Genomic DNA, 21,990 nt, shown 5'->3' on the forward strand with positions numbered 1-21,990 from the left:
AGAAGAGAATTAATAAAGATTAGAGCAGAAATCAATGAACCAGAAACCGAAAGAACAGTAGAACAGATCAACAAAACTAGGAGCTGATTCTTTGAAAGAATTAATAAGATTGATAAACCCCTGGCCAGACTTATCAAAAAGAAAAGAGAAAAACCCAAATAAATAAAATCATGAATGAAAGAGGTGATCACAACCAAAATCAAAGAAATACAAACAATTGTAAGAACATATTATGAGCAATTATATGCCAACAAATTAGGCAATCTGGAAGAAATGGATGCATTCCTAGAGACATACACACTACCAAGACTGAAACAGGAAGAAACAGAAAACCCAAACAGACCCATAACCAGCAATGAAATTGAAGCAATCATCAAAAATCTCCCAACAAACAAGAGTCCAGGGTCAGATGGCTTCTGAGGGGAATTCTACCAAACATTTAAACAAGAATTAATACCTATTCTTCTGAAGCTGTTCCAAAAAATAGAAATGGAAGGAAAACTTCCAAACTCATTCTATGAGGCCAGCATTACCTTGATCCCAAAACCAGACAAAGATCCCACCAAAAGGGAGAATTACAGATATCAATATCCCTGATGAACATGGATGCAAAAATTCTCACCAAGATACCAGCCAATAAGATCCAACAGTACATTAAAAGGATTATTTACCACAACCAAGTGGGATTTATTCCTGGGCTGCAAGGGTGGCTCAACATCTGCAAATCAATTAATGTGATACACTATATAAATAAAAAAAGGGAAAAGAACCATACGATCCTCTCAACAGATAAAGCATTTGACAAAGTACAGCATTCTTTCTTGATTAAAACTCTTCACAGTGTAGGGATAGAGGGTAATACCTCAATATCATAAAAGCCATATATGAAAAGCCCATAGCGAGTCTCATTCTCAATGGGGAAAAACTGAGAGCTTTTCCCCTAAGGTCAGGAACACGGCAGGATATCCATGATCTGTTCTCAGAAAACTACAGGACACTCATGAAATGAATTGAGGAAGGACACAAAGAAATGGAAAAATGTCCCATGCTCATGGATTGGAAGAACAAATATTGTTAAAATGTCTATGCTACCTAGAGCAATTTATGCATTCAATGCAATCCCAATCAAAACATTATCAACTTTTTTCACAGAAATGGAACAAATAATCCTAAAATTTGTATGGAACCAGAAAAGACCCCAAATAGCCAAAGGAATGTTGAAAAAGAAAACCAAAGCTGGTGGCATCACAATTCCAGACTTCAAGCTCTATTACAAAGCTGTAATCATCAAGATGGTATGGTACTGGTACGAAAACAGACACACAGATCAATGGAACAGAAGAGAGAACCCAGAAATGGACCCTCAGCTCTAGGGTCAATTAATCTTCAACGAAGCAGGAAAGAATATCCAATGGAAAAAAGACAGTCTCTTCAACAAATGGTGCTGGGAAAATTGGACAGCCACATGCAGAATAACGAAACTAGACCATTTCCTTACACCACACACAAAAGTAGACTCCAAATGGATGAAAGACCTAAATGTGAGACAGGAATCCATCAAAATCCTAGAGGAGAACACAGGCAGCAACCTCTTCGACCTCGGCTGGAGCAACTTCTTGCTGGACACATCTTCAAAGGCAAGAGAAACAAAGGTAAAAATGAACTATTGGGACTTCATCAAGATAAAAAGCTTTTGCAGAGCAAAGGAAACAGTTGAAAAAACCAAAAGACAACTGACAGAATGGGATAAGATATTTGCAAATGACATATCAGATAAAGGGCTAGTATCCAAAATCTATAAGAACTTATCAAACTCAACACCCAAAGAACAAATAATCCAATCAAGAAATGGGCAGAAGATATGAACAGACATTTTTCCAAAGAAGACATACAAATGGCCAGCGGACACATGAAAAAACACTCAGCATCACTCGGCATCAGGGAAATGGAAATCAAAACCACAATGAGATACCACCTCACGCCGGTCAGAATGGCTAAAATTAACAAGTCAGGAAACAACAGATTTGGCGAGGATGCAGAGAAAGGGGAACCCTCCTACACTGTTGATGGGAATGCAAGCTGGTGCAGCTACTCTGGGAAACAGTATGGATGTTCCTCAAAAAGTTGAAAATAGAGCTACCCTACGACCCAGCAATTGCACTAGTGGGTATTTACCCTAAAGATACAAATGTAGTGATCCAAAGGGGCACATGCACCCCAATGTTTATAGCAGCAATGTCCACAATAGCCAAACTATGGAAAGAGCCCAGATGTCCATTGACAGATGAATGGTTAAAGAAGATGTGGTATACATATATACAATGGAATACTACTCAGCCATCAAAAAAAAAAAAAAAGAAAAGAAATCTTGCCATTTGCAAGGAAATTTACTTCCTACAGAAGTTTTGGAAAAGGCTATAAGAAAATAGTCCTACAAAGTATGATACTAATGAGGGCTAAAAGTGAAGTATATGACAAATGGTATGGGCCCTTCAAGGACACAGAGTGGATCAAGAATGTCTGTGGGGGATGGGGAGGTTGTGTCAGAGGGCAGGGTAGGCGATAGTTCTAAATAAAGACATTTTTGAAAAAGGCATGGAAGTGGGGGTGAGGGTGGGGCGGGAGTTTAGGAAGTACAGGTAACAGGAGGATGAGGGAAAGAATAGAATTGTGAAGTGTGCATGGCTACAAGTGGCTTGTAGGATCATCAAGCCGTCCCTCATTCCGTAGATGAAAATAAGTGATCCCTCTAATTCTATACTCATTCCCTATCCCCTTATTTGTCCTTCCCCCCTTTTCTCACCTGAATGCCATCCCTATCTTTCTGTTCTTTCCTCTCCTCCCCCTTCCTTCTCCACTATCTCATTTAACCCCCTTTTCCCTTCTTTCTTTTCCCTCCCTTCCTTTCTCTACACATACTCTTTTCTTCTCTCAGGACTGTATCTTTCTCCCTCTCACTTTGTCAAGAGTAGAATGAGATGGGATCAAGGCTGAAGGTGGAAGAGTTACCTTTATAGAGGAAAAAAAGCACAACCCCTTCTTCAACCCAAAAGGAAAAAAAAAACTAAAGGACTAAAGTAGAGCCATAAGAAGCTGGGGCTACAGTAGCTATAAATGCCCACATTTTAAAGAGCAGACCTTCGAAAAGCAAAAGCATGTATCAAAAAGAATTGAGGGATAAATTTGAGATTAAGGATTTGAAGAGAAGGGCTGGAACAGGTGCTATCTGGGGTGAAGGTCAATATGAAATTAATAAAAGAATTACTGGGGAATGGCAAAAGTCCAGCTCAAGCCCCACAGCACAATTTGCTAACAGGCTATAATTGCACAAATAGCATCATCATCCAGCAGGACTTCATGACCAGAGAACAAAATCAGAGACCCTTGAAAGTAGGAGGAATGCAGAGTGGGGATTAGCACAGATCAAAGAGACATGGAAGTCTGGGATGGTGATAAGACAGAACTGAAATGGGTCATCCATATAGGTCAGGCAAGATACGGGGCCCCCGGAATAGTCAGCCAAGAGAAGTAAGACCAAGTAATTGGAGGTCCCACTACAGGTGGGAGAAAGAATACAGGACTCTTTAATTGATGCACTAGCTACTTCACAGTATCTGCTTCCTTGTCCCATTACCCAAACCAGCCAGGTTAGTTGGGGGAGGAAGGAGAAAAGAAGCATTAAGCTGTATAATGAATAAGACAATTATCCCTACACACTTCATGGAGCACAGCTGCTCATTATTCCAAACATACAGGTTCTTCTAAAAATTGAGGTTTCAAGGAGAAAAGAAAAGCTAGAGAGGATGAAAGGCAGAAAAAAAATCTATCTTAGAAAACTTAGTTCCAGCTAATTAGTACCCTATTGCTTCTGAACAACATCATATAAGTCCAGTTCTTTATCTCTTCTACACCTTAAAGGAGATGATACTATGTAGGAAAGGAAATAGGAGAGAAAGTAATCTGAATTCTCCCTAGACTAGATACTATTGGCAATGAGAACTATGTTTAAAGACAGCCCCCTTAGATTTTCTTCTTTTTAAATAGATGTCATAAACACTATTCAAAAGTCAATAAAATCTGCATCGAAGACTTCACGTTCCTAAGCTCCTTATTTTTAATTCGTCCCTCCCACGTTCAGTGTCTATCACCCTCATTACTTTTTATTCCTAAACCATCACCGGTTTGCTGTGGTAAGACGTGTCTTCTAAGAGCTGCCATTAGGCCTGAATTACATGTTTATACTTCATCAGTGTTATTTTCTGTAGCAAAAAACAATCTTGGGAGATTTTTCCCACTTAAAAAAATGTTTAATGATATTTTATAAAGCTAGCTATGTTAAGCCTACCTACATGATGTTAGACCTTTGGAGTGAGATGGGGAAAAGGCTAAGGCCAAAGGCAAAAATTGGGGGGCATACTTTGCTCTACTTTTATAATACATTATGTGTTCAATATAATAGAAATTGGATTTCTAGGTGTTTATTTAAGAATACATTTCATTCAAGCTAGAAGTCTGGAACATTTGTGTTTTGTAATTAATAGCAGCTAACTAGAAACAAAATATTGTGTGTGCTAATCTCAAATGCTCAATGGAAATACTCTTGTTTTAAAAATAATTTTTTAAGGGTGCCTGGGTGGCTCAGTCAATTAAGTGTCTGCTTTCAGCTCGGGTCATGATCCCAGAGTCCTGGGATCTAGTCCCTCATCGGACTCCCTGCTTAGCAGGGAGTCTGCTTCTCTCTCTACTTTTTCCCATTTGTTGAAAAGATTATCCTTTCTTCATTAAAATCTTTGCCATTTGTGAAAAAAATCAACTGATCATAAATGTGTAGACTACTTTTGGATTCTATATTCTATTCCATTGACCTATCTACCTGTTCATCTTTGTGCCAATACTACACTATCATGATTACTATAGCTTTATAAAATGTTTTGAAGTCATAGTGTAAATCTCCCAACTTTTTCTTTTTTTTAATTTTATTTTATTATGTTATGTTAATCACCATACATCATTAGTTTTTGACGTAGTATTCCATGATTCATTGTTTGCGTGTAACACCCAGTGCTTCATGCAGAACGTGCCCTCTTTAATACCCATCACCAGGCTAACCCATCCCCCCACCCCCCTCCCCTCTAGAACCCTCAGTTTGTTTCTCAGAGTCCATAGTCGCTCATGGTTCCTCTCCCCCTCCAATTTCCCTCCCCTTCATTTTTCCCATCCTACTTTTTCTTTTTAAAATTACTTTGGCTATTCCAGCTCTCTGCATTTCCTTATGAGCTTGTCAATTTCTACCAAAACCTTGTTAGAATTTTGATTGAGAATGCACTGAATCTGTAGGTCAATTTGGGGAGAACAGACATCTTAATTTCCAGTCTTCATCTATGAACATTTATCATCTATCCATTTATTTAAGTCTTTGATTTCTCTCATCAGATCTTTTTGTAGTTTTTAGCACACAAATCTTGCAAATATTTTATTAGATTTATACCTAAGTATTTCATGTTTCTGTTGCTATGATAAATTGTAGTTTTTATTTTATTTTTTAATTTTTAAAAATATTTTATTTATTTATTTTGAGAGAGAGAGAGAAAGAGCATGAGCTGGGGGGAATGGCAGAGGCAGAGGGAGAAGAAGAGTCCCCGCTGAGTAGGGAGCCTGACAAAGGGCTCGATCCCAAGACCCTGAGATCATGACCTGAACCGAAGGCAGAAGCTTAACCAACTGAACCACCCAGGCACCCCTAAACTGTAGTTTTTAATGATAATTTCCAATTTTCATTGCTAGTTCAAAGAAATATCATTGATCTTTGTACATTTTTTATAATCATGCATCAGCAAATTAGATTTAAATCAATCATCTTATTTCTTTTTTGTTCTTTTTGCTATTGTTAGCCCTTTTCCCCTAATTTTCTACTTGCTTTTGGAATAACTGAGTATATACTTAATTTAGTACTACACTTAAACATATTTTAATGGTTACTCTAGAGTTTACAATATACATCTATCCCTTACCATCATCCACTTTCAAATCACATTATATCATAACATATACTGTAAGAAGCTTTCATTAGTATACTTTCAATTCTTGTATCTCATTTATCATGCTATCGTTGTCATTTATTTTTATAGTCACTAAAAATAATATTTTTGCATTTGACAGTTAATTATCTTTTATAGTGACCAAAAAAATAAGAAATCTTTTATTTATACCTTCACTTTAGCCAACTCGGAAGCTCTTCATTTCTTTGTATAAATCCAAGTTTCTATCTGGTATCATTTAATTTCTACCTGAAAATTTCCTTTAAGGTTTTTCGTTTGTTTGTTTGCTTGTTTGGGTACATGCCTGTCTCTCAGGTTTTGTTTACCTGGAAAAAAAGTATTTATTTTGCCTTCATTTTTGCTGGATATAGAATTCTGGGTCGACTGAGGTTTTTTTGTTTTTTCCCTTTCAGCACTTTAAAATGTTACTGTTTTGTCTTCTGGACTATATGTCTTGTAATAAGAAAAGCTGACATATTTCTTATATTTGCTCTTCTGTAAGTAGTCTACCTTTTTTCTCTGGCTTTCTTCAATATTTTGTCTGGTTTTTAGCAGTTTGAATACAATGTGTATAAGTATTTTTTCTTTTAATCTTGCTTGAACGTCCTCTGAGATTCTTGGATTTGTGGTTTAATGTTCTGTTTTTCTTATAAAATTATTGGTCATTATCTCATCAAATATTCTTACTGTTCTGTTTGCTTTCTCTTTTCTTACTGGTATTCCAATTACATGTGTGTTTGGATATTTGATATTGCTCTTGAATGCTCAGATTTTTTTCACTCTTCTTTCTTTTTGTGTTTCAACATCTACTGACTGTTGCCAAGTTTACCGATTCCTTGGCCGGCTGAACCTGATAAGCCTGCTTAAGTCATTCTTCATCTTTACTACTGGTTTACTACAACACTTCTATTTGAAGCTTTCTTATAATTTCCATCTCTCTGCTCAAATTCCCATCTGTTCATGCATGTTTTGTCTATCTTTTCTACTAGGGTCTTTAACACATTGATCATAGTTAATTTTAAGTTCCAATATCTGAGTCTTCTATGAGTCTTGTTGTCTTGACTGCCTGGTCTCTTAAGAGTGAATTGTATTCTTGCGCTTTTTTTTTTTTTTTTTAAGTTTTATTTATTTAAGTAATCTCCACACCCGATGTGGGGCTCAAACACACAACTCCGAGATCAAGAGTCACACACTCCTCTGACTAGGCCAGCCAGGAACCCCTTTTCTTGCTTTTTTTATGCTTGAGCTTTTGACTGAATGCCAGACATTTTGTGTAAGACAACAGAGACTGAGATATATAGTATTTGAACATGGAAATGGGAACACTTTTTCTTCAATTAGGCTATTAGTATGAGAAGTTGAGTAAATCAAGTCAGGAGTTAAGTTGGCTTTGAGTTTTGTTGTTGCTGCAGTTAACTTTGGTGTACCACCAGCTTCCCAAAATGCTCGAGCATCACTTTGTGTTCAGCATAGACTAGGATGCCAGAGTGTTTTTCTTAATGTTCCTGTTCCACCTTCACCTTTCAGCCTTCACTGAACTTCTGTTCCAGACAGGGAGTGTTTCTCTACACTCTTGTGCCTTGACTATATTAGACTGCTGCTGCTTGTTACTCACTATTTGTTGCTCACATGGTGAGAGATACAGAAGGGATAGTTTTCTGTTGTCCTGGTCCAGCCTCAGTCCCAGGCAGATCCCACACACCTGGGTCTTGTGGTGGAGTTTTCACAGTGATCCTGTCTCTCCTCCCTGTGGCAGCCAAATTCTGCCTTGTCCCTTTAGCGAGTTTTATGTAGGAGACTTTCCTACCCCTCTGCCAGCAGTGAGAGACTTTTAATGGTACTAATATAAGATTTGGGGCCTAAGACTATTTCCTTCCTCTTCACCAAGAGTGGATGTTTTTTTCTTTACACTTCTGGCAGCCACAGTGGGTTTTCACCTGTGCTCCAGAGGTGATGCTGCCCCTTTCTCAGTGACTTAAGAATTTTGTTCTTATGTGAAAAGGGTCCAAATGGGGCATCTGGTCTTTCTATTAAGTCGAAGTCCCTCTTCTTCCGGGCCTGTACCAGTGAAGGATAATCTGTCTAGTCTTCTATCCTGCCTCCCAAACTTTCCTGTTCTAGAGGTCGTGGAGAAGAGACTGCAAGTGAGCATCAACTCCCCTCGTATCTGTAGCTTCGATGGTTTTACACTTGGCCTTTAGCAACCCATTGAAAAAGTTTGGCCAAATATATCTTACCCACTTGCATGGTGCCTGGTGTGTCTTCCTGTGACTATGCTCTGGCACAGTGAGATAGTGCTTGTGTCCCATCTCTTTAGAGGAGTCTGTATTTCTTGGACTTCAGGCTACTTAGTTGCTCTGCATCACAAGCTCTTTGGTAGGTTCAAGAAATGTTGTGATTTTGTAGTTTATCTGACATTTTATGATAGTTAGGGTGGAAGTGACATTCTTTCTACTTCCCTCATCCGAGGCAGAAACAGAACTCCCCAATTCAGAAACATTTTAAAGTGAATTTCTGTTTTATTAATCAATAATAGCATGAATTTGTAGAAGACACATTTACTCAGACAATGCTTATTACACATTTGGATTTGTGGAATTTTGGCAAATGTATTCGTCTGTGTCCCATCCCCTCCCTATCAGAGATCTACACACATGATTTTGATATCACTGTCATACCTGAAGAGAAAAAAATGAACTCAAACTTTTAATTGTGATTTTGAAATAATTGAGATCAATTATAATTTTGACAGCTATCATAATTTAGCTATATTTCAAATACAAAGGGAAAAAATTTACCACTTTATTAAAGAACAAAAATGATTTCATTTGCACATGTGGTCAGAAATAGCTCCTAAATATACATAACCTTTGAATTTCCTAATTCTTACATATTTAAATCACAATCACTGTATGTGAGATATAAAGGGTGCTAAAATGGCTAGGATTAAACTCAGGACATAATGTCAAAAATATCTGTGATACTTTAAGTATATTTCCCACAAAAATGTAACCTGCTTCTGATACGTTATTATAATTATACTTATTATTTTTAGCACTTTGATACATATTTACTGATCGATATATATAGCCTACAAATATAAAACCTGAAGAATGATGTGATTTTTTTTAAGATTTATTTATTTATTTTAGAGAAAGAGAGCATGGTAGGGAGGGGCAGGAGAGAGAGTCCTAAGCAGACTCTGCACAGAGTACAACTTGGGGCTCAGTCTCATGACCCTAATATCACGACCTGAGCTGGAACCAAGAATTAGATGCTTAACCAATTGCACCACCCAGGTGCCCCAAGAATGCTGTGATTTTCAAGCAAATTGACAACTAATCTGCCTAACATTTAAGCACAAAACATATGATCTAATTTTCCCCTTTGATTAGAGTATGTAAAGCATGTTTGACTTTCTAATTATTATTTATTATGATGGTCTTAAAATTTTAAGAGAAAAACTAAAGAGGAAAATATTTTTTTAAAGATTATTTATTTATTTATTTGAGAGAGAGAGAGAGAAAGAGCAAGCACACAAGCAGGGGGGAGGAGCAGAGGGAGAGGGAGAAGCAGATTCCCCGATGCGGGGCTTGATCCCAGGACCCCAAGATCATGATCTGCACCAAAGGCAGCCGCTTAACCAACTGAGCCACCCAGGCACCCCAGGAAGAAAATATTGTTTTTAAAGTGAACTATTTTGTGTTGGGAAAACTGGATAGCTACATGTAAAATAATGAAACTGGCCCACTTTCTAATGCCACATACAAAAATAAATTCAAAATGGATTAAAGACCTAAGTGTGAGGCTGAAACCATAAAAATCCTAGAACATAGGCAGTAATTTCTCTGACATCAGCCATAGCAACATTTTTCTAGACATGTTTCCTAAGGTAAGAGAAACAAAAGCAAAAATAAATTATTGGGACCACATCAAAATAAAAAGCTTTTGCACAGTGAAGGAAACCATCAATAAAACAAAATGGGAGAAGGTATTTGCAAATGATATATCCAATAAGGGGTTAATATCTAAAATATATAAAGAACTTTTATAACTCAACACTAAAAAACAATCTGGTTAAAAAATGGGCAGAGGACCTAAATAGACATTTTTCTAAAAAAGATATACAAGTGGTCTACAGAAACATAAAAAGATGCTCAACATCACTAATCATCAGCGAAATGCAAATCAAAACCACAAGGAGATATGACCTCATATCTGTCAGAATGGCTAAAATAAAAAAGACAAGAAATAACAAGTGTTGGCAAGTATGTGGAGAAAAAGGGACCCTTGAATACTGTTGGTGGGAATGTATATTGTTACAGCCACTGTGGAAAATACAGAGGTCCTCAAAAAATTAAAAACAAAAATACCATATGATCCAACAATTCCACTACTGGATACTTAACCCAAAGAAAATAAAAATACTAATTCTAAAAGACATATACACCTCTATGTTTATTGCAGCATTATTTACAATAGCCAAGACACAGAAGCAACTTAAGTGTCCATCGATAGATAAATGGATAAGGAAGATATGATAGGCAGGTGCACACACACACACCCCACAGCAATATACACAGTCATAAAAAGGGGTAAGATTGTGCTATCTGAGACAACATGGATGACCATAGAGGGTATTATGCTAAGTGAAGTAAGTCAGACTAAGAAAGACAAATACCATATGATTTCACTCTTACTTGTAATCTAAAAAATAAAGCAAATGAATAAACAAAAAACAGAATCAGACCTATAAATACAGAGAATAAACTGATGGTTGCCAGAGAGAAGGGTTGAGGGGAAATAGGCAAAACGGCTTAAGGGAAGTGGAAGATACAGGCTTCCAGTTACGGAATGAATAACTCACAGGAATAAAAAGCACAGCAGAAGGAATATAGTCAGTGATATTGTAACAGTGTTGTAGATAGTAGCTACTTGTGATGAGCATAGCATAATGTATAAACTTGTCAAATCATTATGTTATACTCAGAAAACTAATGTAACACTGTGTGTCAACTATATTGATAGAATGTAAAAAAATAAAAAAATAAAATGAACTATTTTAATGCATTACTTTATAGAATTTAATTGTTCCTGGGTTTATAACAAATAAGTGGATTTAAAACTAGTCTCTCATTAATATGGAAGAAAGTTAACTTGCACAGTAAAAGATGCAGTAAAAGTTAACTTGCATAATAAAAAGGAAAAAAAATTAAATGACTCACTAAAATCACTTAGACGGTTGCTTTCACTATAAAATCATTAATCAAGACATAGAATCAGATAAGTGGTATCATATGGTTGAAAATATACGCAATGAATTCAATACCAAATGAGAGTTTCACTCTTATATTCCAAAGATAGTCATCTGTCAGATCAATTTGATTTCTCTCTTTTATATTAAAACCTGAAAGTCATAATCAAAAAGGGAGAAAAACAAGGATTTTACAGATTTCTTGGAAGCATAGTGCTAGAACCCATGTCCTACCAAATCTTTGGTCAGTTTTTAATGATCATTGAAAGAGCTGCTACTGCTAGTAAGCTTCTTGATTCTTTATATACACATATTAAACTAATACACATTTCAAAGTGAAATAAAAACATGATACTTCCCCCTGCAATAGTCATAATTTGGGGTTCAAGTATTCTTAGAAGCATTTATCTGTCAGAAAAGGTGGTTTTGATTCCCTTGTGATAAAGGGAATCTTGAAGGCCTCTGTATGAGAGATAGGACTGAATTCCTTCAAGGTCACCCAAAGTCCTGAGAGTCCTAGAAGATGATTTTGGCACTCCGACTCTCCTATTCTCTGAAATGTTTGGCAATGTCTTAGAGTTGCATCAGAGAAAAAAAATAAATCCCACAAAATTTATGGGAAAAAAGTCATAACTGACTGTATTTCCCAAGGTAATCATATTCATTCAAAAAATTTTCAGTATGGAGATGTGTATCAATTACAGAGTGAAACATTTGGCTTCTATTTTAAAATGTTCTATTTATAGCTCACTGGGTATTTATTTGTCTCAGTCAAAACTGATACAGGTCTGCTTTCCTAACTTCTGTACTACATATAAAGTTAAGTGAAAAAAAAAATTACATATATTAAGTCCAAATGTTCTAAATTCTTTCTAGATAAAACTTCCTTTAAAGGGCTAACATCTTGGTTTCTTTTATTCTTATGATTTTTATTGACTTATTAAATGTTAATTAGACATTATTTAATGACATTGTACTTAATGACAGCTCGTTGTGAGTCGTTAAGAATTTATTTTTTTTTCCATAAAGCTCTATTTATTCAATTGAAATGATTTTCTTTTTGTTCTGAGATGACACCTTTTTTTTTTTAAATTTTATTCTTATGTTAATCCCCATACATTACATCATTAGTTTTAGATGAAGTGTTCCATGATTCATTGTTTGTGCACAACACCCAGTGCTCCATGCAGAATGTGCCCTCCTCAATACCCACCACCAGGCTAACCCATCCTCCCACCCCCCTACCCTCTAGAACTTAACTATTGCCACCTTGTGGTCAGATGTTCATATATGTGACACAGAAAACAATGTCACTTTCCTAGAGAGATACTTTAAAATCTTACCAAACAAATTTTCCTATCAATTGAGAAAAATTATTATTTCATTATATACAATATCTCCCAAGGAGACAAAATTTATTAATAATTTTAAGAAATTATAACTTTTAAAAACCTAACTTAAATATATAGTATTTGACCATGAATGGTAACAGTACTCAGCAGAAGGACATCAAGTCAGTCCTGATATTATCTTAGAAACATTTATTTGCTCATATCTATATACTGTCATGATTCAGTTTTAAATACTATAAGAGTTTTACAAGCACGTTTTCATGGGATTCTAAAATACAATATTAACACTACTGTACCATGGTTAGGTTGAAAAGGTGGTCAGGAAGGCAAAGTTCTGAGAAGTTGGAGCAACAGGAACAGAAAACAGAAAAGTGAAAACCTAAAACCTACATAGCATAATTTGAATAATTATCTGGAGCACTTCCTCGTTTAAGTCTTCCCTGTAACACTAACTGCTAAGTTACATTTGCAATTATATTGGCATTCAATAAATGAAACAAAAAACAATTATAAAAGCAAAGAAAAACATTCTACTCCTCAAAACATTCCTAATACTTCTTCCTAGATTGTGGAAATAAAGTTTTAAAACATAAGGTATCTTAATTTCTACTGCCAAATTTCAGAATTTGGGTTATATTTAATTGAAATGACTAAGAAGCAAGAAGGTAAATAAAGCACAAAGGCAACAGTCTTTCAGAAACATAAAGGCAACATCAAACTGCTGTGACGCTGTTGGTAGAGATGAAGTTCAACCATACAACTTTGAGCAGTACAGAAAAGGTCATTCATATTAATAGCATTTAGTGTGACAGTCCTTGGTTTTCTTACATTGTACTTATTGTCAACATCACCCACAACACTAAATAGCCCTTACAAAAAGCACTTTACAGCCATAGACCCTGCTTTTATCATATTACAATTTAAAATAGACAACTATGACACAGATATAGGCCTATACGTAGATAAAAAGGCATTCAATTGTACCAGAACCAAAGGGTAAAATTAAAGGAAAAACACTACCTAAGAATTTTAACAATCCATTAGAAATAGTGTTTATTGGTAAAAAGAACACACATACAGTCAAATATGATACCAGATTCTTTATCCCAATGGACCAAGAGAACACAAAAAAAAACTATAGACAAGAATGAGATGTATATAAAAATAAAGAATTCTCATTATTCAATATCAGGACAAGTATCAAACTATTATATTACAAGAAAACAAATCTTACCTTGTTGCTGTGAAAGTGAAGTATCAGATTTATTTCTTACACGTATTAAACGACTTTGTGCTGGCTTACATTCAACTTGCTTAACATCTTGGTCATGCTTTTGTTGGTATAAAGAATTTAAGACATGAAGTCATAATATTGCTTTTAAAGTTACTTAAAGATTTTTGAGCAATAAAATTATTTAGATGTTTCTTACATAAAATTTGAATATTATGCATGCTTTCTAATTGCTAAATGGGTGATAGAGTACATATTACTAATGAAAAGATATTGGAAATAAAATCTTTAAAAAGATTTGGATGATATACACAGATTTCAAATATTCAAATTATTTCTATTTTTACTAGAGAATTCAGATCTCCTTATAAATCAAACTATTCTAGATATATACACATGATGGATTTAGACAGGATAAAAACTTAATTTGCTTGTAAGCTCTCCCATATAACCACTTTTACACAAAACGAAAATCTGCATAATGCACTGCAATTTTCGAAGAGCTTTTATATATAGTAACATCATTTAATTCTCACAAGAGAATGAGTAGGAATTGTTACACTCCTTCACCATTCAAGAAATGTATATTCTACCATAAGCCCTGTCGTCTCTCTTCCTTACCTATAACCTAACCAAATTTGAAACTGACAGTAGTCACACATTCTTTCACAATCACACATCACGAATTGTGAAGCCATTTTCTTTCTTCCTTTTCCTGCTTTATGGGCTTAGGTATGAATGAATTCCTGAAAACAGCTATCAGATATACTTTGACAGGAATTTAAAAAGCTATCTCTGGATTCTTATCAATGACCAGGTGACCCACAAGCTGAACCCAGGCAATCAGAGGCTCCTTACTCCTTCCCTGTCTTCGGAATATATGTCCCACCTACTATTTCCATACTAGCAGCTGTTGAGAGAGTAAGGTGTTAAGAGGCCATCTGGACTGAATACCTGACTGAACCAAATAAAGGCTTCCATATATACTTTTAAGATTCTGGCGGGTGGGTGCAGAGATCTACTTGTCTTACAGCTGCCCAAGACAAGCCTCATCAGTAAGTTCCCTTACTTACTGAACCTGCCACCCACCACTCTGAAGTGGTCTGTGTCTTTATTCAGTCTCTCCTTGCTCTCCATGCATAGGAAGCCAGTTTTGAATCTCACCCAGGAAACTCCTGAGGTGGCAACCAGTAATACCAACACTGTGCAATGCTATACAATACCATGCAATAAATACTTAGTGAATACATTAATCTACAGTGAGAAATGCATTGCTATTACACAGATACAAAACTGTTCTTAATAACATGAACATTTCTTTACATGTTGAAGAGTAATTTATTTTTTCAGTACACAAGATTACACGGGCCACTGGCCTAACTCAGTATGAAATTTCTTATGCTTTCATGTTAACAACTTTTGCGAATTTTAATATAATAAATAATTCTTGAGTACCTACTATGGCAAATTACTGAGCTCGATATTGCATGGGGATCCAAAGTATAAGTGATAATAGCTACCTAACTAGATGACAAGCACTTTATATATATATATATGAGGAAACTGAGGCTTAGAAAAAGGCTATGTATTCAAGGTCACTGCTAGAATCCTAAAAGCTAAGATTTGTATCCAAGCGTGAATTAGTAAATAAAGGAAGAATGACTCCAAAGACTATGCTCTTGACAGTATACCATGTTAAGACAATATTGTTACCATATTCATTTTAAGTAAAGTACAAATGTTATTAATTGGGTACCTGATGAATATCTTCAGTAGCTCCTGATAACATAACATCATTTTTTTGTGCTGTGAAAAGTGTTGTGGGAAGGGCAGGGTTAGAATTCGGCTGCAATTCCAATTCTCCCAAACTCATTGGACCATGACTAGCACATGAATCTTCATAACCACCACCTGTTATCAAAGATATAAACAAAAAGTAAAAATTGTTTATCTTAGAAAAAGAACAAATAATTGACTAAAATTACCAATATTTCTCACTGCTGAATAAGAAGTAGCAGTGTACTTTAACCAAAATAATCTGGTACCAAGTCTTCCTTGCAATTAAAACCAAAGCTTGTAGAGAATGCAAAAAGTACCTATGTCCAGACAAGTCTATGGACTATTCTAAGTTTCCAGTCAACAAGTTGCTCATACAGTCTACACCCAACCCCACTCCTTCACATCAACTCCTAGCATTCCAGCTTACCTTTTCTATCAGTATGAGTCAGTAGAATACTTTCTTTCTAAAATGTAATATGAAAGCAAGGGGTAATCGCCTAGCTAGAAAATGTTAGTATTGCTTAGCTCTGTTCTATAGATATTTTTCTTCAAATGATTACGTTCTCTTCCTCATCCAAATGGCATCTCAATCAAATCAATAAAAAGAAGGCAATAGGAGCAAAGCTATCTATTTATCTAATAATATCATGGTACATTTATATTGTACCTATACTCCAAGCACTTTCACATACATTATCATTTAATTTGAATATTACAATCATTCTGTAAGGTAGGCGGGTCAGATAGTTTTATAACTATCATTTACTGACAAAGCTAAGGCTCAGGGAAGTTAACGGACTATCCAAAAAAGCAGAGAGCTAGTAAGAGGAATTAAAATCCTCATTTTCCAACTCCCATTGTTCTTTATTTTACATTCCTGCTCAAATATTTCTTAGAAAATTCTGTTTTTCCTAATTAATGGCCACCTTTTAAATACTTAGCACAGTATATCTCATTGTAGTCAACAGAAATAGATCTAGATCTGAAGCATTATACATAAGCAAATTGTTTTAAATGAAATATTTTAAAGACACCATAAATATTTTCCATTTAAAGTCAGTGTATTAAAAAAAAAAGTCAGTGTAGAGGGTGCCTGGGTGGCTCAGTTGGTTAAGCATCTGCCTTTTGATTTCAATTCAGGTCATAATCTCAGGGTTGTGAGATGGAGCCCCGTTTTGGGGCTTAAGATTCTCTCTCTGACCCTCCCTCCACCTTTCCCTCTCTAAAATAAAGTCAGTATACTGACAATTTCTTAGGTATAGCAAATAAATTACCCTCTATCTTTTATGTTAATCTCTATTTTTAGGTGAGTTTTACATAAAACAAAATATATACCTTGAGTTTTAATTTTTACTTTTCCAGATTCAATCTGTACAAAACAATTTCTCAAAATTATCACCTATTTTATTGTCATTAATTATCTAGCATGATATTATTAATTTAATAATGGTAATAATATCCATCATTCAGATTAACTACTGTTCCAGGCCTTATATATTGGCTTGTTTATATTCTTTTTTTAATTTATTTTTAAAATTTTACTTATTTATTTGACAGAGAGACACACAGTGAAAGAGGGAACACAAGCAGGGGGAGTGGGAGAGGGAGAAGCAGGCTTCCCACTGAGCAGGGAGCCTGATGCGGGGCTCCATCTCAGGACCCTGGGATCATGACCTGAGCTGAAGGCAGACGCTTAATGACTGAGCCACCCAGGCGCCCTTAGCCTCTTTATATTTTGATATGTCTTATTCTATTCATATGTCACTTTTCCAAGATTTTCCAAGGGCTGGCAAATGAATTAAGGTAAAGGAATTAGCACAAATAATGTTAAAAGAGAAGATATTAAAAACTCCGTGCTGATAATACGGTTATGAATCTAGAAAAACAAGAGACTCTAGAGAGAAAAAAGAACTCCATTAGATTTATTTATTTATTTATTTAAAAGATTTTATTTATTTATTTGAGAGAGAGAATGAGATAGAGAGAGCATGAGAGGGGGGAGGGTCAGAGGGAGAAGCAGACTCCCCGCCGAGCAGGGAGCCCGATGCGGGACTCGATCCTGGGACTCCAGGATCATGACCTGAGCCGAAGGCAGTCGCTCAACCAACTGCGCCACCCAGGTGCCCTCCATTAGATTTAAGAAGAGAATTCAGTAATTAGACTTAATACTAGATAAATATATAAAAATCATTGGTTTCTCTCTATATTATACCAGTATGCACCTAAAAATAGAAAAATAATCCTTTACTATAGTGACCAAAACATTAAAATAATTAAAAATAAGATTATTAAGAAAAGCATAGTGGCGCCTGGGTGGCTCAGTTGGTTGAGCCACTGCCTTCGGCTCAGGTCATGGTCCTGGAGTCCCGGGATCGAGTCCCGCATCGGGCCTCCTGCTCGGCGGGGAGTCTGCTTCTCCCTCTGACCCTCCCCCCTCTCATGTGCTTTCTCTCTCTCAAATAAATAAATAAAAATCTTTAAAAAAAAAAAAAAGAAAGAAAAGCATAGAATCTACATGATGAATATTATTACATCTTATTGACAAGAACAAAACATTATCTGAGTAATAAGATATACCATAAAAATATTAATTCTTCCAATATTAATACATAACAGTACAATTCCAATTAGGGTGATTTTTTTTTTAAAGATCTTATTTATTTATTTGAGAGAGAGAGAGTGCACAGCATGGTGAGGGGCAGAGGAAGAGGAAGAAGCAGACTCCCCCCTGAGCAGGAAGACCGATGTGGGACTCGATCCCAGGACCCCAGGATCATGACCCGAGCCAAAGGCGGACGCTTAACCGACTGAGCCACCCAGGTGCCCATAGGGTGATTTTTAATAGAAAAAAAGTTTTAGAGTTTATATGGAATAAATGTCTGAGACCTGCCAACAAAAGTATGAAAAACTTTTTGAAGGGGAAACTTGCCCTGTCAGATAATAGAATGTGCCATGAAGACACTATAGTCTAATATGTTTATCATAAAGAATCCAGAATACTTATAATAAAGAATCCAGAAAAATATTCCTACCTCTATGAGAATAATATACAAACTGGTTGATATTTTAATTCAGTAGAAAGGAAAACAGCTTATCTATTAGTTGATGCTGGCCCAACTAGCTATTTATGTGGAAGAAAATCATATTGGACTTCTACCTTACACCATTTGCAAAAGTAAATTCCAGATAGACTTAAATTTAAATATATACTAAATGATGAAAAGCTCACAAGAAAATCTACAAGACTACAGGTATAAACTTGTGTTAGCAGAAACCTAACCAAGCCATAAAAACACATAAAATATAAAAGATAGAAATAACTATATAAAAATTTTTGTTAACTATATGGCAAAGAAAGACCATAAAAAATGTCAATGAATTCAGTATAAATTTGGAAAAAGATACTTGCAATGCAGGTGATAGAAAACATCTAAAATATAGAAATAATATTACATGGTTTTAAGAAAAATTCAGAACCTAACAGATGGGGAAAGCACTTAAGTAGGTAATTGACAGAAGAGCAAATCCAAATGGCCAATAAACATGAAAAGACACAGAAACTCACAGGCAATCAGAGACTTATGAGTAATTTCCATAGGATTTACGGTGTAAAAACAAATGCAGGCAAGTGGGCATGATATGATCTCAACTTGTAAAATAACAGCACACACACACATCATACGTATCTATCATGTATATTATACACATGAGTGTGTCTATGGACAAAAACAGGAAGATTACATGCCAGAATCTTAACATGAGTTAGCTGGGGTAAGACAAAATATGGGATAGGAGAAAATGTGAGGACAAAGAATGGATAGAAGGCACTCCAAAAAGAGTCTATAATTTAATGTATGATATAATCACATTTTGTTTTATGTAAAATTATATGTGGTTAATGTATGGTATAAAGAAAAAATCCATTAAAAAGACACAAGGTAAAATTTGATAAAAGACCTAAATGTAAAAACCCCGAAAGTATATAATCAAATATCTCCCAAATGCTTCAAAATGTGTAATAGCTTTCAACTCATAGAACACCCTATCATTTAACATATATTTCCTATGTCCTAGGTGCTACAGACTCTGCTAGATGACAGGGATAGGACAGTGAACAAGATAAAGTTCCTACCCTCAAGTGAGATTACAGATCAGTGTGACAAAAGCACCATTAGAGGACTATACAGAGAGCACATATGACAGGCATCTAACCCAGTGATAAAGGGTCAGGAAAGAATTCCCTGACAGCCATCATAACAATGCTAAATTTGCTCAACAACACAATGGTGTCACTTCTAAAAAGTATGCTCATTGAGTGTGGGTGTCTTGTCTGTATAATGTAACTTAGCTCTTTGTAACTATTGTATCATTCATATCAAATTTATCATAACTTGAAATCCCTAATTTTACTCTTCTAGAATCTTATTGCGATGAAAAAGCAACCTTAGACTTAGACACTTAAGACTTTCAGAGAAGGCTAAGTCCACCCAAAATTGCCAGTGCCAGCAGCAGCTTTGGGTTTGTCAAATCTAACAGATTTTTCCATTTGCATGAAACCCAAAGGTGCCTCAAATTCCACATGCTTAAAACCCCATTCATCCTTATTTCCTCTTAATTCTATCCCTTCTCCATATTCCCTCTCTCTCAGTGAATAGAAATTCCATCTATCCAACCATATGGATAGATTCTCTTTTCTTTTGCTTTTCTCATATTCAAACTTAAGTCTTGTCCATTCTCCTTGTCTCTCAATCTTCCTTTTTACATTTCCTCACTGTTGAATAATGTTTCACCAGCTTTACTGTAATAGCTGTCCAATCAGGCTCCTTGCCTCCAGTCTTAATCCTTTCCAATCTATTCACCACACTGTACCTTAGATGATCATGCTAAATAAAAGACAAAGATCATCATTATCAGTCATTTACTTACAATCCTTAATGGATCTGTGAATATCACAAAACATTCAGAATTGATAGAAATTCAAGACTGAATTTTCCATGGGCATAAATATAAAATAAGGTTGGCATTATTTTCTATTTGGTTCACAAATGGATCCCTATCATCTTAGAGTAAATCCAAAAACTATTTCATATATTATCCAGGATTTTTTAGGACCTAGTTTCTGCTCACTACTCCAATCTCATTGTATCCTAAGGTCTAATTCATTGATAAAGTACTTAATATTTCCCTGATCAAGTCTTGCTATTTTTTTACTTTTTCCCAGTGTCTCATTGCATATTCGGCCCACAAGGTCCTTCCTCATTTACTACATAGCAAACATCTATTAAATATTACCCCCACTTGATAGATGAAGAAACTTGGGCTCAGATATATATTTTTTTAATTTTACTTTTTTATTATTTGGAAACTTCTAAGGCAGACATTCTTCCTAATACTAACTTTAAAAGAGAGATCCTCAGTTAACAAATGGGATACACAAGCCATAGATAAAATAAATGAGTTTTTTTTTTTATGAAATAAGAATTGTAGCTTCAACATCTAAACCACTATCAAAATATTTTTAATCTACACAATGCACATTTGCAATAGCTTTCAACTACAGCTAATAGTGCAGTATAACTGAAACACACTGGGGTGGCCCATAATAAATTCTGAACATTTCCTTATTTGGTTTTTGTAAATTAAGCAGATGAATTCTATTCCCAAGCATATAGGAAGCACACAAATGAAATAACACAAAAGGTCATTAATAGATTGCTTCATAAAATGTTGTTGTTTTGAAAAGAATTATTTTGATCCATTCATTTGTGTACTCCATTATAGATACCTAAGACAAACAATACTGTAATTTACTAATATATTTTGCCTGTATAAATCTAATAGAAATACAATCCCAATAAAATTATTGGGCTCAGAGATATTAAGTTACTTGCCTCAAAGTACACAGAGCTGGAACTCAAACTGCTATCTGAAACTCCAAAAGCCCAAATTCTTAGCCACACTCTGCTATATTGCCTCATCTGTATGCTCGATCTTTATGTTATGCCACATAACTTACTATTTTTTTCCTATTAAACAAATATCTATAGTGTACCTACTATTATAAATACACTGTACTGTAGATAATATGCTAGGTGCTACCAGAGGGATAAGGAGAGACTAAACAGGATATATCCTCATGCATTTTATTCTATAATAATTTAACAAGTACCTAGTTTTTCTCAAGTACCCAGCAGCTCTCAAGTGATCTGTGAGAGCCACCTAGTGTCAATTCTGTTTAACTGCAATCTGCGGTTAGCTGGATACAAATATAACAAGCAAAGGCGGGGGCGGGGGGTGGTGGCGGAAGAATAGGAACAAACCAAGAAACAGTCTCTT

At 35.4% G+C, this 21,990-nt stretch overlaps 1 protein-coding gene across 8 annotated transcripts in view; it reads right to left on the reverse strand.

Moving 5' to 3' along the window:
* Positions 1-21,990, reverse strand: part of KIAA0586 (KIAA0586 ortholog) — a 107,219-nt gene that overhangs the window by 22,025 nt on the left and 63,204 nt on the right. For all 8 annotated transcript variants that reach the window (XM_034993281.1, XM_034993283.1, XM_034993280.1 and 5 more), the window contains 2 exons: positions 15,632-15,786; positions 13,879-13,975 (listed from right to left, as the gene is read on the reverse strand). In XM_034993281.1, the coding sequence (XP_034849172.1) occupies positions 13,879-13,975; positions 15,632-15,786 (252 nt within the window). The remainder of the gene's footprint in view (positions 1-13,878; positions 13,976-15,631; positions 15,787-21,990) is intronic.

Source organism: Mirounga leonina, unplaced genomic scaffold (genome assembly GCF_011800145.1).
Source record: "Mirounga leonina isolate KUSES-001 unplaced genomic scaffold, KU_Mleo_1.0 Mir_82, whole genome shotgun sequence".
NCBI lineage: Eukaryota > Metazoa > Chordata > Mammalia > Carnivora > Phocidae > Mirounga > Mirounga leonina.